The following is a 25,981-nucleotide window of genomic DNA, read 5'->3' as shown; positions in this document are numbered from 1 at the left end:
TGCGGGTCAATCCAGCACTTGCTCCGCCCACTACTCTAAGATCTATCACAGTAAACTATGTCACATAAAAGGCCAAAAAACAGAGATATTCTTCAATAATTTTATTTATAATTTTAATATAAACAGTTAATTGTTGAATAATTTACACACAGCAAGACTTTTTTATTTCATATCTTTGCATTATTTTCTGTACATGTCACTACTTGGCTCTCCTTTGAAAACATAGAAAAAATAAATTGTCAAGCGTTCATTTAGTCATGGCACATTTTTGATCCTGTACAATAAGCACATCTGTCTGCTCAAGTGTGTTGTGTCAATGCCAACAGGTTGATATCTGTGGTAGATAAAGGTCATGGCACATATGGATCCAGTGTGAGGGGTTTCTGTTGTCTGTATTTGGGGGTACAATATTTGGGATTGGACACACTTTGACAAAGAGGTATCCTGACACACAGCGTTCCCGGGACCATGTAGTGAATGTGCACCGAGAAAGAGGGAGAGGAGCAGCTGTCAGAAGGTCAGGGGTGAAGGACGCAGTGGTAAAAACAACACACAAGACAATTCATTGATCTAAACACGCGCAGGGACAAAAGTATAAAACTGGAGCAGACCACTGTCAGATTACCCACATTTTTTCCCCCACAAGAACATAAATACGTACAGCTGCACCCACTGCACTCCTACACTTTACAGTCCAAACTTAAGTAATATCAGTAAAAAATCATTTATTCTAGCTTATTTGGGATTTACACACTCACTTGTCTTTGTTAATGGATGTGCAGTGGTCTTTTCCAGTTCATCACAAAAAAATAAAAAAATAAACATCTTTGATATATCAACATGTGAATTCAGGTATAGACGGGCATCGAGAGCAGACTGCAGGCCACTGTTTTTTATGAGCTGCTCCTTGGCATTTGCCATGGCTCTATTGGGTTGAAAAAAATCTTTTCAATTTAGAAAAGTTATATACAGATTGATAACAACGTTAAATTTATAATGTACAAGAGTTGTAAAAGTGTAAAGTCAGAAAAGTAATTGTTTTCGCCCTCCCTAACTTTGACTAAAAAAATAAAAATTAACATTTTCTAAAATGTAGTACTTTTTTCTTTCAACAAAAGACAATGATAATACATATAATGCTTTGTTCTCACCCTGTGCTGAGTATGTAGTATGCCCTGTCCAACTGCTTCATAGGTCATCCGAGTTCAACAAACAAAACGGAAACTTCCCTAAAAAGTGCCTGTGTTTTACTGGACCTGGAGGCTGCTATTTACACCAGAGCAAATCAAATTCATACATTAGTTGTCGTTGAACAGCTCTTTTACACTGACGCCTGAAAATGGTTGTTTTAAACATGATTTTGGGCATAAAGGAGTAAACCATAACATATCAAATTACCAGATGATCTGCTTGTATACATTATTCATGACCTGTGCTCAGTCTGTAATCAGGCCTGGCCAACTTATGCAGAGAAGACTTTTGGTTAAAAAAAAAAAAAAAAAGTAATAATCAGCTAACACAGCATTTGAAATAACAGTATGTTCACCAAATGTTATAAAATAAAACAGTAAAAGTAAATTATTTCTGATGTAAATCCTCTTGAGTGATTGATGCCAGTCAGACGTGGTTCTGATGAGGAGGAGTGGACCAGATACGAGGGTTCAGGTGGGCAGTCTAGTCTGAAAGCAAGGCACTAAGGAGCTGCTTTGCCACCCTTGACCTGCAACGCTCCCCCTCGTCCACAAGAGGGCGATTCGAACATTATCACTTCAGACACCGAGAGAGGACAAGGCTTTCTGATATCCTCCAAAATGAAGGATATCATTTGATGCACAGGGTGTTAAGGTTTTTGTCGTCGAAAACATGTCCGTGGGCTTTTTTGTGGGATGCAGAGAACTCGAGTCAGTCAGGGTGGATATAAGGTAGGTAAGCCCCCTCAACCTCTTTTACACCTTCCAACCACAAAGTATTAGGCCGCCTCCCTGAGACGTAAAAAGGTTACAATCGAGATTTCAGGTCTGTTTAGTATAGTTTGTATGGCACACAGGATTGTCCCAGTCCGGCTTTCCTTTGCAGAGAAGAAACTCCCCGTTTTTTAATAAAATAAACGTTGAACCAGCCCCACTGTCCTGGTCAGTCTCACACTGGACCAATCCATGGCATTGACAGAAAATCCATCTCACGGTATTCACAGTAAAAAATATATAGGTACATAAAGAGCAAGACAACAGAGAATGGAGAAGAATGTGGAATAATGTTGATAAGACGGACCCGAGAGGAAATGTAGGGCTTTCAGTCTAGATGTGATTACAGAAAATGAGGGCACGGTTTGGGACACATGCAGGTGATCACAGATATGCTTCATAAAGTTAGCCACGTCAAGTCCCCTAAAACAGTGAGGCGCCTTCTCGTGAAAGCAGTGGGACAGTACCAAGACAAACCCACTTGACTGTAGTGCCACTCTGATGCCAATTTTTAGGTCGGAGAACTACAAAATTGAGTTTCTTTTTTTGCAACAATAGGAACACAAGAAAAGATAGGTCTGGACATAATTGCAAGTGAAAATACAAGGAAGTGAAGGGAGATGGTGACGTAGGATCTGGAGTATGTGAACTACAGGGTTGATTTAGGCTCTTCAGACTGATTCATCCATATGCACTGAGGTAGACTCTGGCCATACACAAAGACAGCAACACTGACTAACCACAGACTAACTAGCTCTCCTGCTGCTCTCTGCCAACTACACTCCAACTTAACACAGCAAATTATGCCGCTGCACCGAACCACCATCAGCATCGTAAAAATACACAACTAAAAGGCTAATTCTCTTCTTACACAATAGACAATGATCATAATAAAATAAATATCTGGTCTTTCAAAGATACGGGCACCACCTTAATTTAAAAAAAGAAGAAATGCAAATGCGCAACATCACAAGAGGAGCGGGACATTTGAACCACGTCTCCCACACACTGCACACATGCAAACTCCAAATTGATGCAGTTGTTCAATGTTGCAATAACATTAAAATCGACATGATTGAATTTAGAATGCAATGTTGATTAGAGGCACAGCTCTAAGTCCACTGTATCCTGTAACACACACTGTACAACTTATACATTTACAAGATCTTTTTTGCTTTTAGTTTTTACACTTTTTCAATAATATATAACAAAATACAAACCCCCAAGTCCAACGTGATCATCTAAGAACTGGCAACTCCACAGTGTCACTGCTAACAGCTAAAACTTAAAAACAGTTCAGTCTCTTCTATATCCACGAAAACACAAGAGGACTCATCTGGATGTGGCTCTGAGTTGCAGAAGGCACTAGTTCATTTGTGGAGGAAGCGTCTATGCTTGGTTTTCCTCTTGTGTTCTGTAGCAGATCTTTGTTGATAGGAAGTTGACAACCCTTTGGCTATACAGTTAAGTGCTGAATGCTGTTCAGTAATATTGGCAAACTCACTTATATGTTAAAAGAGAAAACGTTCCTCCTCTGCTTTAGAAACCCCTGACATGATAGGAGACTGAAGAGTGCGTAAAAAAAGACATGGATCAGAGTCAGTCCATTCATTTCTGTAGCCATTTGTCATACAGAATGGAGTCATACTAATCATGTTCTTGTTTAAATGATGTGTGAGCAGAGCCAGCAGTCGTTCAACTACGTCCTGGAATGTCATACCTGAGTGACCGAGCTGCTTGTGCTCAAAATGCGTTTACTGGTCTTATTTTGTACGGTCTATGGTACTGGTAGAGAAAATGAAGAAGTATAATTACCACGCACGCCCCCTACAGTCTGATAGAAGCACTGCACCCGTCTCTGCACTACATGCCTCATCACAAATGGAACTTTCCACACTTCCTCACAGCACAATAACCTCCAAATGGGGACAATTCCAGCAGCCTGATCTAGGAGTGGTGGGCCCAGTGACCAACAGCAAAGGTGACAATCTTCCTCAAGGAGTTTTACATGAAAGACCAAAGGCTAAATTTACGGTAATCAACTACAGCTCTGGTGACTCCCCAAAACAAAATCAGTACTTCGTCACACCGTCTGTCCTGGCAACAAGCGCTATTTAGCATTAGGCTTTCAAGAGCAACAGAGACCTCAGCTCCAGCATGATCCGACCAGAGAACAGCACACTGAGCATAAATCAAGTGCACTTAACAAAGACCTCTTTCCCCCTTTTCCAAAAGCTTTTTTGGTACGTCAGATTTTGCCTCCAAATACTGACAGCTCACAGATATTATATAAAAAGAAAAGCATGATGTGACAAACAGTGAGTTGACAATATTTTGTGACTTTCCCCTCTCCATCCAGAAGGACAGAGTAGTGAGAAGCTGGAGGCCTAAGACACACGGAGTTCTCATGGTTAGATTAGTGACATTTTTCAGGGCTAGAAAAATAAGGGCATTTTTTTTTTTTTTTTAAATCCAGGGAGGGGGAAACTGAAACATTAAAAAGTACTAGCAAAGCCTCTGATGAAAAACATTACAAATATGCACTATTTACACAAACATCAATGAGTCAAATATTATATACAAAATACTGGCGTACCACCAATATTCCATATATAGTATAAATGATATATAGAATTCTATTACCACTAAAATATATCAAAGCAGCAGCTATTGGTCAGTCTGAGGAAATATTTTGCCCAATTCATAACAGTTTAAATATCCTTCAGCCTTGAAGCGAGGACAGAACAGAGCAGAGAAACTAGGAGGAACCAAAATAAAAATGATTAAAACAATCAAAACCCACTTAATCCAAGTATCGTTTGGAATTTTGCAGGAATTTAAAAAAAAAAAGAAAAAAGAAGAGGTTCTAGTATTAAGTCTTACGCAAATCTTCCATGTTTCCAAACAGAAACATTGCTTACAAGGAAATTAATAGAAGCACTGAAAGGCGCTTTTTAGGCCACATACAAAAAGGCCACTAGCTGAGTAGAAAGATTACACTTGGGGAGCGCTGAATGAGGAAATGCAGCTTGATGTAAGATGGGAGAGGAATCTTTAGAGGTGGAGCAAGAGCAGCCTTCTGGTATCAAAGGTTCGTTGTGTTCACAGTTGTTCTCTGTTTGTTTGTGAAAGAAGATTGTGAAACGTGACGAGTGAATAACAACAGAAAGTTTGATGAACTGTGGAAGAAGCATCTCCTGTTTGCCTGTGACTGGCAGCCATGAGGGAGAAATAAAAGTCCTGAGATCTGTGTTTCTGAAGTAGAAAATGAACAAAGCAACAGGAAGGTGCAGTAAAGACTGGAACAGAGAAAAGGAGTTCATTTAGAAGACAGGAAATGTTAGGATGGGCTGGATCTGGGCAAGGATAAAATTCGTCCATTTTTCTTGCCACCGTTCATGTGTGTGTAGGGGACATGCTCCTCATAGTTCCCCCTCAGGCCCACTGAGGGCCCGCAGTCTCTGCCTAAACTCTCCTCTCTTTGGGAGTAGGATGAAGGGTCCAGTGGGATGCTCTCCATGTTATCCAGGTCCAAGTCAAACTCCTCAGTCTCTGGGACCTTGTTCTCCTCACTGTAGAAGAAAGACATGTCGTGGAATGACGGGTGCAAGTCCTCCCGCAGCATCTCGATAATCTCGTGGAACGTTGGCCGCATCTTGGGGTTGTATTGCCAAGACATTTGCATAAGGTTGTGCCTAAAAAACAAAAGACATTATAAGAGAGCACTTAAAAAGAAGGGCAATGTTATACCTACATTGTTAGAACCATTTGCATTTTGGGTCAGACAATAATGACTTCATTCTTTGAAATCGGTGATACCAGACAACAACAAAAAATGATCAAATATCCAATTGTGTTAACTTGGATTAATAAAAACAGCAAACGTATTCAAGGACTGCCTTTAAAGCACAGACTGTATCTGCTAATAGTGAAAGTGTAGTTTATTCTTAAAGGTTTTGCACTCACATCCTCTCAGGGCAGTTGTCTGGTCTGTCCAGATATCCTCCATCCATAACAAACTTGAGAACCTGTTCATTGGATAGACCCTGGTATGGCTGCTCTGCCAGTGTGGTGATCTCCCACAACACAACCCCAAATGACCTACAAACACACACAGTCGCATACATCACATGACCCAGTGAATAAGAACTGAAGATAACCCCATGACCACACAGGACATTACATACCAGCAGTCAGAGTGGGCAGTGAACACGCCATCCTTAAGAGACTCTGGTGCCATCCACCTGACAGGGAGCAGGCCTTTCCCGCCTTTTCGGTAGTAGTCAGTTTCATATATGTCTCGCGTCATTCCAAAGTCTGAGAGAGAGAGAGAGAGAGAGAGAGAGGGAAACGTACATAGTATTCTCACCGTCCTCTTCAACTACAATACAATATTTGAACGTTTTCCGTACCCCCAATCTTAACAGTGAAGTCCTCTCCCACCATACAGTTTCTTGCTGCCAGATCTCTGTGCACAAACTTCTTGGCATTGAGATAGGCCATGCCATCAGCAATTTCTGCAGCCATCTGGATCATCTCTTTCAGTGTAGGTGGCGGCCGGCCCGTTGGGTTGTTCTGGAAAGTACGGAAAACATGCTGAATGCATAGAAATCGCTTTATACTATGTCTACACTAAAATGTACTAACAAAAAGCTCTCTGACGAAGATCCTTACCTCTGAGTCAGGCCTTAGACCGCGCAAGTAGCTCTTAAGGTCACCATGGGTCATTAACTCCATGACAACCAGTGTGGGCTGACCTTTCGACACCACCCCAAGCAGACGGACCTGCACAAAAAGAAAGTACATACAAGATACTTAAAACAAAATGCATGCGCTACTTGAAAAACCTTGAAGCACCGTTTTATTTATTTATATAATATTAATATATTTGTGTGATATCATGTTGACAAACAACAGCAACGTCTGGCCTCAAGTTTGTGTGGAGTCAAACTGTGCCAATATGGCCGTATCATGAGTCATGTATGTTCATGCTAGTTGGATGAAGAAAAGCTGGATCTTCATACCACGTGGTGGCAGCTGAAGGCCTTCATGACTGAAGCCTCATTGAGGAACTCTATTCTCTCTCTCAGACTGGCCGACTCATTGACAGTCTTGACAGCAACGCGCGTCTCTGGCTCTCCTTTGACAATGTCTTTTGCAATTCCTTCATACACCATGCCGAAAGAGCCCTGACCCAGCTCTCGCATCACATTGATCTTATCCCTGGGCACCTCCCACTCGTCAGGAACATACACTGTACAAGAGAAAGTTTTAATAGTTTTACAGTCAATGTAAAATTATATTTGACACAGGTTTACAGTTATTGGATAAAAAAAATACCATCAATTGCACTGATGTACTCTGGGTTAGACGAGGCAATTAGGGGTCCAGTTGGGCCTTCGGTTTGCCTATTGAACAACAATGGGGTTTAGCAATCAAGTTTTGCTATTTATACAAGGCTACTTTCTGATGTTACCTCTTTTTGAACACGACAAACACTCCAGCTCCTACAAACAGCAACAAGATGAAGCAAATAACTGGCCCAATTACAAGCCAAACGATATCAGGATCTTCTGTAATGACAAAGATGGAGCAGGGATCAGTGAGAGTTTCCCAAATCTTCTTCATATTATAAAAGATAGAGTCAGCACACATTAAAGGTGCATTATAATGCACAGTGGCTTCTATGGCACTCCAGGATCAATTCTGTTCTAGGGTTTATGGTAAGTTTTCAGGATGCAATGTAGGTGTAACCATGGCGATGGTTCCCTCAGCAGTGAAAACCTACCAGAAACCCTAAGAATCCTGCCACTGTGATGGAAAGTAAAGGGTCCATTCTAACCACTCATACAGGTGCTGGGTCACTAAAAGTTCATATATCTAGTAAGCACTTTAAAAATAAAACATATTTTTTACAGCCTTACTGTTAGGCATGAAGAAGTGGGTGGTATCAGTAAAAGAGCCATTTCCTGCCAGAGAGGTGGCACGGACTCTCACGCTGTAGTTGCCTGGGTGCACAAGAGACAGCTTTGTGCCTCCCGATTTGAGGTAAGCTGGCCGTGATACACAAGCAGTATGAACCTGGAAGAAAACAAAAAAAACATAATTTCTCTTCATGGCTTTAATAAGCTATACAACCCTCGTTCCCTTTTTATTTTAAAGGGAAGGGGTCCACACAATTTCTGCTTAGAGCAACTACATAGCTCTTGAATTTTTTTGTTTTTCATTATTTTATTATTTTTTTAAATCTGAAAACTGAGTAAAAACATACATCTACAACAATGAAACTGAATAACTTGCTGCATTATGTTTAAAAAGGCAGATGTTCAATTGTACTATGCAGGAGGTGTCAGTCAATTCCTGCTACTGCAGTCTAGTCTTCCTTTCTGCCTCTGTCACTATGGCAACAGGCCTGCTACTGGCTCCTAGGGTCAGGCAGTACACCAGTGAATAGCAATGAGAAACGCATTCGGACAGCAACCACAACAAATGACACAACATAAACACACCAGGGGATCGTTTTGCAATATACGTTCTTCTGCCATGCTCATCATTTGTACCAATTTGACGTCAAAACTTTGTTGACTGACCTCTGCATCTCCAACCCTCCTGTAGAAGACTTCATACAAAACGATGAGACCATTAGGGGAGACGGGCGCGTTCCACTTAATGAGCACAGAGTGAGTGTCTCCATGCATTATTTCATGGGTGACTTGGCCCGGTATATCATCCGCTTTATCTGTAATAAAGTTAAAAGTACTGTAAACTTGTGTTCACTTTACTCAGAGCCTCTGCATGAGTTAGGCCTACCTTCAGGCATGGTGCGGGCGCTAGCATACGTGGCCATGCTGCAGCGGTCAGGGTCTGTCAGATGGTTGCAGGCCATGATTTCAATCTTGTAACTGGTGAAGTGTTGGAGGTTTGAGATGACCGTGGACTCCTTAGAGAACACTTTGAGCTCAACCTTAAAATGACAGAACTCATGGGGTTAGCCACACAATCCAAATAAAACAGCTAAATGAAATAAGGCAGAAGTTAAGAAAAACACATTTATTTAAAAGAGTCCTGGGCGATGCTGCCAAAACATACATTCTACTTTTTTTTTCTCCACCTTGTTTGATTACAGTTTTAGTTTTAAATGAAATATGAATGGGATGGCTGTGCTGGTCTGTTCAACAAGGAAAGCTCAAAACATTAAAAAAAAAAAAATCTTTTTAAACATTGATTCAATGTCTATAACAAAGTAATAAGAAAATACCTTGGATCCTTCCTTCTCTTTATCTTCAGGAGTGAGAGCAATCGGGCCATGTGGAAAGGTGCTGAGTATAAAAGGTACATGTGTGGCATTGGCAACTCCCACAGAGCGTCTGCGCCTGGTTGGTCTGAAGAAGGCAGAGGGATTTAGTAAAGTAATCAAAAACTTTACAGAAACTTAAAGTACTAATTAGAGTATCGCATGGAGGTCAGGGGTACCCTTTCAAATGTGTGGTGTCCGTACATTTTTATGACATTTATATAGTAAATGCATACATATTATATGTATGCATATTATATGTATGCATTTGGCCACTGGAGGGAGCAACTGGTCAACATCAATACAACGCGAGCATGTTTCTTTTTAATGAAAATGTTGAGGGTTATAAAAGTACTATCATCCTTTTGATATTGTATTTTAGATTAATATTTCTTCAATTAACTTTAATTTCTAAGACATTTAGAAATCCAAAAACAATGTGAGTCTGTATGCATGTACGAAATACAGTGTGCGTGACTGCATCTGTGACTGGCAAGAATGATAATGGTAGAGAAAAACTTCCCTCAGGATGCAAAGACGTTCTTAGTATTTATGTGTGAATCGGGAAAAAGGCCAAGCAATCAACACTTGTGCCCGCCATATTTGTACTGCAGTGTTCAATGCAAAAAAACAAGCGACACAAGTGAAGCTTGCACTCAGAGGATATGCAGATGACATTCCAGCATGGCAACAGAGTAGCAACAGAAGCCAAATGAGTGTCATGTCTGCACAGTTAAAATTTGATTTTGCCACTCCCTGCAGGTTGTTGCAGGTTCCGTTTACAATAAAGCATGAGCGTACCTTCTGTATGCAGAAACCTACCTGATCTCAAAGATTTCATTGTGGAGATAGTTTTCAAAGGTTTTTTGGTACAAAATCTCCTCCTGCTCCTTCTTGAGCTGAATGTCTGTCTTAGGACAATCACAGCACTTCCCCCCAACATTAGGCTCTTCAGTATGATTCCACTTCTGTTCATCGTCACTGTCCAAATGAGTTGGGGTTCGAGATGGTAGTTTCATACCTGGGGGGAAAAAAAGTATTAACATTTGTTTTATCCAGTGCTGGATATACTGTAACTGATCAGGTTTATAAGAAACACTCACCTTGCAAACAATAGTCAAACTTGTAGAGGTCACTGTCTTCAGGCTGCTTTCTACAAATGACACGGTAGTGGGTGATGTTGCCGTTGGGATTGGTTGGAGGCTTCCACTTTAAGATGATCTGAGAGGATGAGTTGGAGGAGGAGATGTAGATCAGAGGAACCGAGGGTTCTGAAGAAGACAACGGAGAACAGAGTTAACAACCGATGCAAGTAAATAAAAAATAATCACACACTATAGTTATTATGGTTCCATTTCTTGTGTGTTGAATGCCACTCACTGGAGGCGTTGGTGCGGACATAGATGATCTCACTCTTGGCTCCATGCGCCTGGTGCTCGTCGGAGGCGGACAGCTGGGTTTTGACCATGATGGCGTATTGGGTCCAGGGCTTCAGAGGGCGGATCAGGTGCCCAGGTTCTTCGGGCTTCTTGCCGTCTGTGCCCCGTCTTGGTGACTCAACATCTGCAATAACCCAGCTGTTGGAGCCACAAGCATCTTGCCCATCAAACTCCGTCACATTCTTGAAAGGTCTGAGAAATACATGCATGTATTAGGGGCAAAAAGATTTCATATACGGTATAAGTAGAAGGGAAGTGTTTTTGATACATACGCCTCTTTATAAAGGACCATGAATCCCAACAAGTCCCTATAATCTGGGGGCCAAAATGGCTCCCACTTGACCATAATCTTGTTGAACGATGTTTTAACCAGTGTAAAATTCAGCACTTTGGTCTCACCTAGAACAAACAAATATAATCAAGCTGTTTATCATCACTGGACATATCTTTGGATTTGCTCCGTTTGCAGTATTCGACTTACAGGCAGCTTGGTCCCCGTTGGTTCGTGCTGCAATGTCATTCTTTTGGACGCGCTCCTTTACCCCTGTGACCTCCACCATCTTTCGTATTTCAGACATGCAAAGTTTGGAGTTGAAGTGGAAGAAAGTGCGGCCGTTCTGAATGGTGAGATTGTGTTTGGACCAATCCCACAGCTCACGAAGGTTTTGGTTGTCCAAAGCGTAAAATGCAAAATAACTGTATGAGAAACACACATTAGACATTCATACATTATAGATGTAAAAAACTAGCATCTATTGCAAAGCAAAGAAGCCTGTTTACTCTTGCTCCAGATGTTCCCCCCTGATGATGCGCAGCTTTCGGAAGAAGGACAGAGAGACTAGGGCATAAGCCCGCCGTATAGTCAGGTATCCGGTGATCTCCTCAAGCTGACCCAAATTGGCTTCCAATTCAGCCGCAATATTATCTGGAAACAAGACAGGTCCATTATAACGGCTGAAGAAATAGTGAGTGTAGACTAGCGCTTTATGGTGAAACACAGACTGAGAAGAGTGTGGTGTAAATTGAGAAGAGGCATGGATCAAAACTGAAGCCCTCACAAGGGGCCCGGTGGGGGGGTGAGGTGCGAGTGCACTTACTGCCTCCTCGAATCTTGATGATCATGTTGCCGTGGAGCTCAGTGCAGCCTCTCAGAAGCTGAGCTGAAGTTACAGAGTCAATGATCTTATTTCCCACACACAGTTTGGGACAGAGGCCGGCACATGGGGAACAGGTCAACCTGCACACATATTCATAGATGTGTGAACACTGGGAATGATCTTTAACAAATATAATACAGCTGCTTAAATTAAAATCTACCCCATAAAAGCAAAAGCCAATTGTTTACATATTTACTTTTTGATGAATGAAAATCTTGCAGACATGTTTGATTGAAACATCCAATAATGAATACAATAAAAAAACATGTGTTAAGTATAACCTTTACTAATATATAACTACTATATAAATACATAAAATTAGTAACTTAATACATACATCTGAACATTTTATTGTAAGTCTCACTGCTCATTTCATAAAAGTGAAACTTGCACATTCCTTCTTTCAATTAGGTTAAGTCTTTATTGTACAATACAAAAACTAATGCTCTGGAGAGAATGTTTTGGGCATCAGAGAGGCAGACAGCCTGGGTCCAGCCGCACCCTTAAAGAGGCAGTGTGTGTCCGGCTGAACTCTGTGACATCGACTGTGAAGCCTGTGTGAACCATCCAGAACTGAGCCCACAGCTCGCTCTAGGCTGGTGCTCGGCCAGAGAGCCAGCGCGCGCAAACACATTCTCTTGTATTGAACTATATATAAACCCTCTAACTAATTTTCCAAGAGACAGATGTTACAACAAATATTCATTAAACAGACATCAATTGTGTGATTTTCAAAATACCCAAAATATTCTCTGTAAGTAAACACACAAAGAATGTCAGCCTGCTTTGTGCCTCATGCAGGTCTGAGTGAGACTATAAGCAAGGTTTTTTTTTTTCAGTTAAAGTACTTTGATAATCCCCGCAGGTTGGTGAAAGGCAATGAAAAGTAAATCCCTTATACACAGAAATAAGACACAGCCCATTTGCTCTGGTCACACAAAGAGCATAAAAAATGTAATTAAATAGACGACGCCTCTGCAGCCAATGGTTTTAGAGCTAATCTACTAAAGGTGATCTGGTAAAGTCCTGGTTGACGATTGTATGTGGCTCTTCATAGAAAATAATTTTGATACATTTTGATTTTTATACAAAAAGTTGCTCATGAACTATTTATCTTAACATGCTTAACGTACAAATGAGTGCACATTTTCCTCCTCTATTACAACCAAATGACCAAAAACTATCGCTATGCTATTAGTCTACAGTCTACAGTACATTTCGGGTTTGAAAAATGAAGAGTAAAAATAGAGCAAATCATTAATAATGTACAAAAAACAATGTAGTTTGAACTGCAGGTTACATGGAAAATAAGGCTATGCCCTTGACCTTGCTGTGTGACACATGTTCACAACATTGGGTTGCACAGCCCCGGATCAGGTATGAAACTCTTTCCTACAGCCTGTTACTGTGTCTCTGTTGTGTGAGCAGGGGCCAGAGAGGTCAGATTCCCATTATGGAAAATTGACAAATATATGCAGTTGTGTGTAGTTCAAATATTATTGAGTGATAGTGTAAAGATGACCACCATAACAGTTTCTATTGATGGTGGTGTGTACAGCAGGTGTGCAGACTTACGTAGTGGAGTTTAATGTTGTGTATCCAGACGGACACTCCGTAATGCAGGCGCCATTGTGGATGACATATTCAGCGCAATTTGATTCTCTGCCTGGATACATCTTCTTCATTTGTTTACACTGGTTGTGCAGATCCTAGATAAAACATCAAAAACACATTTCAGAGACTAAACTTCATGCAGATGTGTGCCCCATGTCTGAAAAAGCATGTGATAAAAACCTGGCAGAAGCTGAAGCTAACACAGCGCCATCCTCTGAAGACGTAATACCCGGGAGGACACTTATCCACACAAGTGTTTTCATGCTGGAGGTTCCTGCAGGCCACACAGCTGCTGGAGTTACCGGGCTCCGAGCACCCGCCCAGGCATTGGTCGTGGCAGCACTGGCCCTGGGCTGTACATGCTCCATGTTTGCACCTGTCCGCACACACTGAGGAGAGAAGAAATCAAAGTTATTTTTTCTTTCATTCTTCTTAAGCTCGGCTACCTTTCGCCTCTAAATCGATAGCCAGACTGTAGAGACAAGACTATGAGGCGGGAAGAAGTCGGGTGTTCTGTGATTACCAGTAGGTTGACATTCAGTGGATAGACAAATTTATGGCTGCAGCTAACAGTTACTTCGACAATTGATCAGTCTGTTGATTAATAGTTTGATTAAACCATTCACTATTTTTATTTTAATATTTTGGACCAAATTTGAACAGCGTAAAGCAGAAACTGTTTTGACTCAAATCCCAGCTCTGAGTTGGTAATAAACATTTCTCAACAAAGGGGGTATTTTATTTTGGGTATAAGTAAACTATGATTAAGCGATTAATCAGATGGTTTCAGCCCAATAGATATTTCTATCAGGCTGAACTATAGACAGTACTGTCACAATTTTTGTGGCTTATGAAGAAACTATTGGCCTTGGTGTCAGTGGTGATTGGATTAGCTGTTAGCACTGACTGGAGTCTGTAATAATCTAATAAAGAAGCGGTTACTGCTAACTCTGTGTGCCAGGAGAGACTCATTATATCTCACCTTTTACCAACCAATGACCTTTTCACCAGCTGTACAGCATAAACTAGAGCAGACACAGTAGGAAACCACTGTGTCATGGTTTACTAAAGGTCATATTTTAAAAACAGGGTCCGGGAAAGAAACTCTTACTTTTACAGTGACAATTTTCAGAAAACAGCATAAAAAACATTCTTTTGTACAGACCTGGCAAATTAGCAATAAGTAAAGAAAAGTGTACCACATATAAAGGGACTGCATATGATGCCTAAAATGGATACCAACAAGGGTAAAAAAAATGTGAAAGGCAAACATATCTTCATAAGACCATCTCAGCAACAGATGGCTAGCATTGAGAAGAGCAGGAACATGTTGACCATGTTGTGCTTTGTGTGGCTGCTTATTGAGCTGCCTCACAAAATTAGAATCTTTTATTTTATTTTATTTCATTTTTTTTTTTTACAAAATCATAGCCTGAAAGGATTAAAGCAATGGACTAATGAGGTTTAAAGCAAAACAAAATGAGCGAATAAAAACAATATACATTATATTCATATGATCCTTTCTAAATGTTAACATAGCAATTGCTTGGTTTAGATTTTTTTTCTGTCAAGTGAGCTACAGTTGGTTGGTGCACAGTCTTTTCCAGCACGAAAATGCAGAGTCCTCCCTCCCCAACCCTCCCCTCTGTCTGCTACTTCTGCACATGCTGAGAGCACCACATTACTTCAAACAGACTCCAACTCCAGTGCTCGATCCATGCCAGAATTCCGCTACTGCCGCAGATCCACCCTCAGCTTCAGCCAATGCTTTTGCTGGCTGGAGGAGGCAGCCATTCAATGGCCCTTTCCATGTTGGGAGGAGAGACGCCTAAGGTTAACCCTGGCCTTGCTGGGGCAGACAAGGGGCAGACATAGCAGAGGCGCTGCGTGCAACAGGACAGTTTCTGTTTAGCCTTGGCTGAATTAGAGAAAATGAGAGCTGGGCCAACATAGAGCTTGAGCACAGAACAACGTTTAAATCCATTCAACAAAGAAGCATTGTAAAAAAATATTTTAGCAGCATTACCAACAGCATAAATCAATTCTAACACTAGTTTGTTTTCAAGTGTGTCTTTGTGTCTTTGTCTCTCTGTGTGCCTAGTTCCAACAATGAGGACAGTAACAACAAGTGATAAGGGCAATATCCAGACTGTGGTACACATGCTCCACTCATTCATGCCCTCTTACAGCCTGTCCTCTTATAGCCTTCTCTGCCACAACCTGCCCTGCTAAACTATCGCTCTATCTGCCTGCCTTTCTAGGCCACAGAGCTCCTCCCACTTTCATTCATACAACGCCTTGTTTTGTTTTCAAGCTTAGTGGAAAGGGGTGGAGGGAAGGATGATTTCACTACGGCTTGAACAACAAAAGGAGGAGGCAGTAGCATCATGGAGAGCACATATCTCATTAAGATGAGTCTGTGGATCTCAATTTGTCTTTCAGTAATTTTTGTGTTTGGTACACACAAAATAGCAAAGAAACACAAACACGCAGTTCCAGTAAGGGCTTTTAAATGCAAGGCTGATCAAAGGTGTGTGGTGTTTACCTTTCATTTGGCCCTGGCAGTAAAGGCTGTTTAGTCCCCAGGGAAGAAACATGGGAGAAACACAGCAGCCAATAGCATGCAGCTACACACGTCAACACTTCCTGCTCTTAACACATAAAACCTCCCCTTTAATTGGCAGTGTTGTCTACAGGCGAAGTGCTGGGAACAATAACAAACACGTTTTACCCTAGAGCCATTTACTCAGGAGAGCACATGCACACACGTTTCCACACAGACAGAGCTGCTGGATTCACGTTTACTATATTTGGACACTGTGGGAGTCCTAAGCTTCAAAAGCCTTACTATAAGTGCTTCAAGTGATCTGATGTAAGACACTTGCCTGGAGAGTACAGCAGAGAAGGGGGAGGGGAGGGAATGTAAACAAAAACACTCCGATTGCTGGGAGGGAATGGTTGATACCGTTTCCACAAGTCTGAATGTGCATGCTTGAAGTGCAATAAGTACAACAAAGCAAGCAGTCAAAAGGTTCTCATGCAAAGGTGTAAGCCCTAATTTTTCAACTAACTTTATTCATATACTTATGCCAAGCTGTTCTAAGACACCTGTTCAAATTCCTCCTAAGTCTGTCAGAGTCTAATGCTGCCAATGTTTGGAGAAGACGTTTCTGTGTACACTCGGTCTCCAGCTGAGAGCCACACACAGAGAAGAGACGTCACACAGTTCGTATCGCTGGGTCACGGCGACCTTATCCACAGCACTATAAACCACAGGTGCACCAGTTGATGTTAGCTAATCAAAGTCCAAACAAAGGATCGGAACCATTACCTGGCTTTTTTTATTTTTTTATTTTATTCAACCAGCTAAAAACTCATTGAGATTTACAATCACTTTTACAAGAGTGACCTGGCCAAGAGGCAGCAACACATCCATAAAACAGTTCACATATCACCTGCTACTTACACAGTATTTGATTCACAAACATCCCAATGAGAATGTTTTATCCTTACAAAACATACAGTGCTGTCATAGCTTCACTACACATCTGCAGACCTGTCCCAACATGCTTTTCTCTAACGTAAACACTGGAAAGGTTTTACATCTCCATTGAGCAAATAAACACTAGATAGGGCTGACATAGTAAAGTCATCTTCAAACTTATCTGTTCAAGACTTTACAAATTATGCCATCAACCTCAGACAAATTGCAATGCCACAACAGGCCACACTGGTCACATAAAAAAAGTGCATTTACTACTTCATTAGTTTGAGATGAAGACTACACAATATAAACGTCAAGGCCGTGACCTCTTTACAACACAGTGAAGGCTAACTCATTTAGAGCACACAGAAGCACATCATATGAGGAGCGTGGCTTTGCTTTGTCTGTCTGGACATTGATTTCCTCATCTGTGTTGGCCAGTCCAGTCGGCCCATCTTGTTACCATGGAGACCAGTCCAGACATCGACTGTCTGCAGTAATTAGCTCCATGTGCCCAACAGCATTTTCAGAGAGTACCCTCTAGTCCGCTCAAACTTCATTTTTACAGCTTAAAGCTAGTCACTCAGGGTTGCCCTTAGACTTAGCAGTACGCTAATCTTTCTCCCTCTTCAAGCAACAGTTCACATCAACAGTGACCCTGTTTGAGTCGGTACCCATCTTACCGCACTTAGCCCCAGGTGACCAATCTGCTACTGCACCAACCACAGCCGCTGGATCTTATTACAGACATGCTGGGTGCGGCACTGATCGATGTGCCCTACAGACGCCCCCCTGTTGTCCTCTCCTCAACTTACAACTTTACAACTCTTCAAGTCTAAGCTCGTGTCACACAAGTGATGTAGAGGAGCCATAGGTAAGAACATGACAGCAGAGTGAAGGCTGAGCGATATGGCAAAAAATAAAAAAATAAAAGGTTTTTGATTCAAATGTATTTATTTCCATATAATAAATAAATAAACAAACAATATATATAGCCATATAACCATTTTTCATTTTAGTATCATTTAAAAATCGTCCCCAAACTCCTATCCTGGAGTTGTTACTGTCACAGAATTGGCTGTAGACCTGAGAATTAAAAAGTCCTATGACGATTATTGACGTGCCGATGTTAAGATTGTGATTTCTACAATATTTTGATTATGGGACAGCCGTTCATTAAATAACCACATCAAATTCTCAGCTAATGTAATGTTAAACCAATTAAGGTTTTAAATTGTAAAAACTGACTGACTGATACGTATTCTTATGCTACAGTCACAGTGTGCAGTTGACGTATAGCAGCAGCTTGAAGCTTGAGAGGGGAAACAATTACTTTTTCATGTCTGAATTCTCCATGACTTTTTGAGCTTATATGCTGACATGATAACTAGACGGACCTAAATTAAGTATATGGATTGTAGAAGCCCAGCTGAGAAAAATAATTTGTTTAATCTGTCTGTAATTTCATTAGTGGTGCTGAGTGGCACTAAGGTGTTTTAAAACCGCCCTTTTTCCATCTAATGGTCCATTATCTGCTCACATTAACTAGAGCGAGACCGGACAGGGAGAAGAAGCGTCAGATCTCTCCCTCTCTGTCCTTAGGTGACACATAGCGTAAAATAAAATAAAAAGAATTTGAAAGATTCACCAATCTCTTCTATAATTTCATCAGATATAGTCCACGTTATCAAAACTACAAACAATATGAAAATTATTACCCATAAGTACATAAGGTACATTACTAATTTTCATCACTTTGTTTTCTATTACAGCTCTAAAAACATGTAAAACCTTAAAAATGGGGCATGTAAGAGTAGTAGTAGTAGTAGTAGTAGTAATAGTAAGGACTAGCACAGCGTGTTGTGCTGCAGGCTGGCCAGCAGAGCACTAAGCAGAGCCGGAGCGGGAAGGCTGCAGTGCAGATGCAGGAAGCCCCATTTCATATTCACAGCGCCGCACTAAGCAGGGCTCCAACACACACACAAGGACAAAGACACGCTTGTGCAGAGCAAGCTAGAGACAAATAAACAACCTCAATATGGAACAGTACTGCTGATCTTAAGGTGTATTACTATTTACTAACCCCAAATGTAATTCTAATAACTAAAATCACAAAATCACAAAGACTCTAATTATTGAGGGATATATATATATATATATATATATATCTGCCAACTTATCTCGACTCCATGTTTGAAACTCACTGCCCTTTAGTTTAGACCTCTACAAACTCTCCTGAAATGTAAGAGATTCTCACATTATTGTTTCAGTGACTTCTCAAATGTTAACATGCCTGACTGTTTTAAAATGTGCTAATGTAAACTGAATGTGATGTTAAATGTTCAATAAATTTGCTATTTTGCTTATAATTTTAGTTCACATAGTGCACATGTAGTGCAGCTTTGTAATAGCTACACTAAGGAGAAATCATTCTGCAATATGAGACACAACTGCAATATACAATTACTATAACCATGTGTGAAAGTAACTTGTAGTTAAATAACTAACTACTGCCTTAAAGGGACTATACCGAGTTTAAAAAATTCAAAATTAAGCTTTTTCCTCCCCCTACATGTTCCAACAATGTCCTAATGTGTAGAATGAGCTCAGACCTGTTCACCACAACTGCCTCTAAAATCCTGCACTGTCACTCAAGAAGGTTTTACTTTGGGTTCAAAGTGCCGTCATGCACGAGCTTAATATAGAAGGTGCAGTGACACGTATGACCTGAGGTGGCAGTAGTGAGTATAAAATGGCTAACTTGCATCTCACCCCTTTAAAGCAGAACTAAGTACCTCATGCCCCTAGAGGCCACAACGTGTTTTACTCAGTAATTGTCCATAAGAGTAAATACTACGCTGACAGAAAAGACAAAGGGAGAGGGATATTGTATATTGTACATCCAATTGCACAATGGAGATTTTTTTTTTTCACTTAAACTTGGCTGTAAATGCTGTTTAAAGGGCGCTTTGCCCGTTAGCTTCTTCTTCCTGAGTCCATTGGTGTGTATTGGTGACTCCGACCCGGTGCAGGAAAGCTGCAAGTGTGGTTTTCTGGCCAGAGAGACCAGGGGGACCCCCCAATCATCCCATCAACACTTGTATTACCCCCAGGGACTATTAAAATTTATTACGGTAAACAAGTTACTTAGTACTGCTTTAAAAAAGTTAATCTAAACTCAATTTATATTTTGACAGGTGACCCCTGTACTCTATTATCTGTACTCTATTGTGAGCACTAATGTCCTTCCACTGACTTCCAAGAGGCCTCAGGAAGACTGTCTGAATTAGGAAGGAAGGAAGGAAGCTCTCCATCATTATAGCAAGAAACAAGTCCGTCACAAACACATTCCTCTACCTCCAAAACACATGTAACATGTGACGCAGGACACAAGCTTCCAACACGTGAGCCTTTAGTGCTCTGGACGCCCAACCACACTTTACTACAGTGCAATCTTTCTTTTTAAATTAGCAGTTTATTTCTTTGAACATTGTTTATGCAAACCCTGAGAGATGTCCATAAACATTTCTTCATTGTGTGTTTGTTTTGATTAAAACAGCATTTTCCCTCAGTGTGAGAGCACAAGTGGTGCAGAGGTTAACAAACTGTGCAGGTGAGCAATTGATCAGAGTCTAGACTCAGAATGAGCTACAATCAGTCAGCGAGTTTACTTGATTAATTATACATTTGTTCACTGATCATTCTGCTTGAGGCTGGAACAAGCGGCATCTCTCTCCCCCATATACCCTCTTGTATTTAAACCTGAACATGCAACACATTATGAGCATATAACTAAAAGAAAAGCTGTGAAGCTACAAAGTAGTTCTACTACATGGACAGAATGATGTCCAATGTGGCCAGTGTGAAGGACAGTAACCCTATGACTAAAACAACAGCGAGGTATGGATTGGACAGTCTGTCCTCATCACTCATTCATTCACTATGATCATGGCACAGAGAACAGCCCCTCCCCCACACCTGTTTTCCCCATGCTACAGAAAAATCACAGGGGGTCTGCTCAAAAGCAGGATTAAACTGTGCTCATGTTATTTAACCCCAGAAAGACTAACGGCTTTCAACAAACATTTAGGACGACCTGGGACAATTTTGTAGAGTCCAACAATTAATAATTTTACAATAATTATCATTTGTATTTTTGTAGAAAAAATAGGCAGAAATTGAGCCACCAACAGACAACTACTTTCTGAAGGTTTCCATTATTTAAGATTTAAATGAAAAAAACAACAACCTCTAAACCAAGTACCACACTTAATTATGGTCATCGTTAGGATAAATTTTGCACAAACATTGACTTCTAGCCCAGTGTTTTTGCTCTGAATACAGATCTGCACAATTATAAATCAGAAAGGGTAAAACATGAATATGGACCACAATGGGAGACAGATAACAGCTTCAGACTTTGTAAACACAGCAGGATAAGTGCACAAGGGAAAGCTCAGAGGGGAATAAGCATATATAAGTGTAGTGTATTCCCATGCATTATGTATGTGCACTAGTGCACAGGACAAAGGCATAAGAAACACAACACATGCATTAGTGGAAAAACAGGACGTCAGAATAGAGAGGGCACAGGTGCCGGCCCCAGAGCTCCAGCAGGCATACAGGGAATCAATGGAACAAGACAAGTCCTTTATAAAACAAAGAACATATACATCTTAATTAATATTACTCAGGCCACACAGATAGCTCACTATTTTTGTTTTTTTGTAGATTTGTCTCCAAGTATAACCTTCAGATTATTCCATGTTCTTTTAAAAAAAAAAAACACAAAGTTTTCAATGGATGGATGGATAGATGTAGACAGATACGTACATAGGGGTGTAACCTGTTAGTAGGGTGTTACATATGGAATTGCCACACAAACAGGTGGCTTTCTATAGAGCTCACATGTGCTTAATAAAGAGATTAATGAGAAAACTTAAAGCAGAGAGAGTTTTTAGTTTATGAAGTAACAAAATAGCTTACATAAACAGTGTTTTAAGTGCACTCACGTTTATGTGGTTAGTGCTGAATATAAAATATGGCAGAATAACAGACGTGATGGTCTGTGGTCTTAGATGACCAATGCATGTCACAGTGACCAGCAGCAAAAGGCAAGATATATATTTGGCAACGCTTTATTTGCTTAGGTTATTGTGCTATTTAAAAAGACGGTTGTAGACCACTTTTTCAGCAGCAAACTACAAAAGCAAGGACATGCAAATAATAAACTCTCTTAATCTTTCATGAGAATCAAAAACACCTTAAACACATCTACAATGTCTATAGTCACAACAAAGGGACAAAAATGGCTGGTTTGCTGTTGTGAGTGCATCTTGTTGTCCTCTCTGCAGTCCACCATCGTGCTATTGACACATTCATCTCTGTCAGCAGCACACAGGAGGCCAGCGCTCTGACGCATCTGTCTCAATATGTATTCAGTCCACAGTATGGACAGTATGGCGCGCGAGACACAACTCCTACAGACATATGCTCGAGTGAGAGGCAAGTTTGTCACACAAACGGTTTACTCAACTACCATCAGCGTTACGGGTCAAGCATTAGGAGTAGGCTTACAACTAGACCTGCAGGAGCAAAGTTGGAGTAATTGCTGATGTTGATAATAATAAAATAAAAAAATACAACAAACAAAATCAGTTTGGGCATTTATGTTTGACAACTGGAAGGAAAGGGCGCTGTCAGTGTTTTTGTCAGTCCTGAATATTATAACGTTGAGCATCTTTCAAACAACAATTTAGTGCCCACCTCTAGGGTGCACAGCTGCAAGTCACCCTACGCACATTTGTTACAAGCACACATAAACCTTCACTGCCAGACATTCAGTACAACCCCAGCTACCAATTAACTTAACTTGTGAGCAGCGGGGAATGTCAAAGGGGAAAGATACACTATGATGAGGAATATACGGCTTGTATCCCTTTTCCTGCACATAATAAATTCTGTGAGTGATTAGTCATTCAGAATACTATAACAACATTGAACATGGACTGGGTCCTTTGTGGCTTAAGTGTGCCCTTAGATGGACTGGTTTAGAAAAATGTAGTTCATCCCTCATGACTGACATGAATTAATGGGTCAGATTCTTGCTGTCTTATGTACACTACAAATACAAGGGTCAGGTTTTGACATAGATTCACAGCTGAGACACTGTTTATTCTAGGCCTACACAATTAAGTACTAATTAAAATGACAGTTTGAATAGTTGCAATAAGAAAACTGCAACTATTGAGGCATCTAGACATTTAGGCCTCTGTAAATGTGTCCTGCTAAATGGGGTATTGTTTAAAACCAGCAGAACCTGTAGATTGGACCTCTTCTTCTAGGTTATAAAAAGCATGAAATTCTTGTAGGGTGATATCCGGTAAAATGGGCCATTTTTGGGTAAATCAACTGGGGAAATGACATGGATGACATTGAATAGGGTCATAATATTTAATGTGGACTATTACTTATATTTTCAAATGAAACTGACGTAATAAAATATAATGGTTTAGGCCCTGGACCCTCTTAAAACTTCGCTTTTTCACATTTTTGAAATGAACCGTCTTCAGGTAAAATGGGCCATTCATCAGCTAAAAGTGAGATAAACAGATATTTCTGCAAGATCCACTTATTTTTGGTGCTCAGAGCACTCTGTTTCCAGCACCAGATGCTGGGTCTGTTGCTAGCTTTGGGGAAAATGTTCAGGACCTAAGGCCCACCTAAGGCCCATAGTGACTTAGATAGGCTCCATGATGCAAAGTCATTGCACACCTTTTTGCAAAACGTGATGACCAATCTATGCAGACTACTGTCTAAAGCATTGACAGTGACTTGAAAAGTAACTGTAAAGTAGACAGTGACAGTTATAACAGCAGAAACAGCTGCTTATTTTCATGATGTGGCGCTACTCCCAGGCTTTGATCTATGGTGTTAATCTCCAACAATATGCATGCAAATGTAATGAAATGCCATTTATCATCATTAGTTTTGTTAAACCATTGAAGTATCAGCAGAAAATGAACTTAAATTGTGGCCCATTTTAGCTGAAAGGCTTGGCCCAATTTACTTGATTCCATTTCAGGTAAATTGGGCCACTATCAAAATGTCAATTTTCATAAAGAACGAGAAAGCTCTGCACACAAAATCAATTCTATAGATTAAGGCAGCAATACCATGTACTATATATCATTTTAGTAGCTGTACTTCCTTTTGTTCTTAAATTACAAACCTTATAACATTCAGCTCAGCCTCGTCTGCCAATCCACTTTTCACACCCTTCTCCTCTCCAGGCTATGTCTAAACCATTGTCCCGCCCACAACATCCACTCCACACCAAATGTTTTGTACTTTGTTTTGGACAGGGATTACATATTTTAAGATCTGGGGGGTTCAACTTTAAATGGCCCATTTATTACCTTTCATCACCCCAAATTAGCAGATTATAATCCTCTCAAATAATACTGTGCTTACCGTAATAAAAGAAAAAATGAGCAAATTTAATCACTATCTGAACACTTGTCCCCACAAAAGAAAGATTATATTACAATTTTATACATTTTCACATAAATCGTGCTGCACCGGCCGATTGTATGCGATGTTGAGCTAAAAAGAGACAGCACATGATCAAAGCAGCAGTCAGATGATGCACCGCCACAGACAGACACTTTTCACAGGTGCACGGCGGCTCGTTTAAAATACCAGTCAACCTCTTCATGATGACGTGAAAGTGTGAGCGATGGGCAGCAGGGTGCGCTATGTTTGGTTGACAGCCGGCAAGAGGAGCTCAGGACCCTGAACTAGTTTAAAGTTGCAACAATACCATTGCAAGGCCAAGAGCAGCAGACCCGGAGAGGAGTAAAACAGCCCAGGCATGTGAAATATTAGCAAGGCCAGACGTCATTCTGCCTGGCAATACGCACAAACACATACCCTGGAAGAGACTGCTGCACTAGCTCATGCTCTAAATTAAGCACGAGCAGGGGGTCCTACTCTATGACTAAAAAGTGTTGAGTCCCGTCTTGGGAGGCACCGCATTACCTCATACATGTCTCTTTGAAACTACATGGATAAACGCTTCATAATTCAAACATTAAGACTAAACTAGACATGAAACAAGACAAAAAAAAACAAGTGGGAAATTTCACACATCCATTTACATTCACATGTTTTCATGCAAGGCCACGTTGTTACAGATTCCTTATGTGTGCTCCAACAGGAGGCACACCCCTCCTTTACAGGAACGCATGCCAAACACATGTTCATAAGTAAACAGCATAAAAGAATGCCACAGCCTTACATTACACATAAACCTTGTCCCAACACAAATAAAACAGTGAAATTCACACTTCTGCCAACAACATGTGAGCCGCAGACAAACAACAGGGGCCCAATCACACGGGAAGTAACTTCAGCTTCCACCAATCACAAACACACACACTGCTAAGGCAGCCATCTTTAGTAACAGCAGCCAGGGCTGACAAGTTTGGTCTATCATTTTGAGGCCCAGAAATTCCTGCATGTCTGCATACCACAGCGTGCAGAGGGAAAGAAGGGGAGAGAGAGAGCACAAAGCAAAGTAGAGAAGACGAAGGACACGGGGGGAAAGCGGTTCGGGAGGGTGTACACAGGGAGGATCTTAAACAGAAAAAGGTGGAGCAAAGGGAGAAAAAGAGTTAAGTGAAAAAAGACATGGGAGAACATTGATTCTGTTTGAGATCACTCTGTTCCAACGGTGCGAGACTCCACATGAAACAACGGGACATCTAGGGCTGAACAATTATTAACCACATTCATTTCTCATGAGGCCATAAAAAGAAGAGGCAGCAGAGGTGAACAGGAAAAGCACATACCATAAGCATGACAGAATCTGTAACGCTTTTCTATTCTAACTCTACGCAGCAGTATCACCCTTGTTATCGGCACAGTTGGTTTGATAAAAACTACCAACTCTAACTGCGGTAATTAAAGTTATTACAAAGTTGCATGACAAAAATGTTGTTTCAATCTTGAAAGTGGCACTTTTCTGT

General features: G+C 40.8%; 1 protein-coding gene across 1 annotated transcript in view; it reads right to left on the bottom strand.

The window, feature by feature from the left end:
- Positions 1-1,584: 1,584 nt before the first annotated feature.
- insrb (insulin receptor b) overlaps positions 1,585-25,981 on the bottom strand; it is a 45,739-nt gene continuing 21,342 nt past the window's right edge. Inside the window, exons 3-23 of the mRNA XM_079575408.1 lie at positions 13,649-13,857; positions 13,430-13,563; positions 11,795-11,934; positions 11,478-11,622; positions 11,179-11,393; positions 10,970-11,096; positions 10,639-10,889; positions 10,362-10,529; positions 10,081-10,279; positions 9,223-9,346; positions 8,775-8,928; positions 8,555-8,703; positions 7,889-8,045; positions 7,441-7,537; positions 7,305-7,372; positions 6,989-7,218; positions 6,639-6,749; positions 6,377-6,539; positions 6,152-6,281; positions 5,931-6,065; positions 1,585-5,659 (exon numbers count right to left, since the gene is read on the bottom strand). Coding sequence (XP_079431534.1) covers positions 5,305-5,659; positions 5,931-6,065; positions 6,152-6,281; positions 6,377-6,539; positions 6,639-6,749; positions 6,989-7,218; positions 7,305-7,372; positions 7,441-7,537; positions 7,889-8,045; positions 8,555-8,703; positions 8,775-8,928; positions 9,223-9,346; positions 10,081-10,279; positions 10,362-10,529; positions 10,639-10,889; positions 10,970-11,096; positions 11,179-11,393; positions 11,478-11,622; positions 11,795-11,934; positions 13,430-13,563; positions 13,649-13,857 — 3,461 coding nt within the window. The 3' untranslated portion in view covers positions 1,585-5,304. The remainder of the gene's footprint in view (positions 5,660-5,930; positions 6,066-6,151; positions 6,282-6,376; positions 6,540-6,638; positions 6,750-6,988; positions 7,219-7,304; positions 7,373-7,440; positions 7,538-7,888; positions 8,046-8,554; positions 8,704-8,774; positions 8,929-9,222; positions 9,347-10,080; positions 10,280-10,361; positions 10,530-10,638; positions 10,890-10,969; positions 11,097-11,178; positions 11,394-11,477; positions 11,623-11,794; positions 11,935-13,429; positions 13,564-13,648; positions 13,858-25,981) is intronic.

The sequence above is a fragment of the Gobius niger genome (genome assembly GCF_951799975.1).
Source record: "Gobius niger genome assembly, chromosome: 17".
NCBI classification, from domain to species: Eukaryota; Metazoa; Chordata; class Actinopteri; order Gobiiformes; family Gobiidae; genus Gobius; species Gobius niger.
The sequence above is the reverse complement of the archived record's forward strand: the minus strand, read 5'-3'. Positions and strand labels throughout refer to the sequence as shown.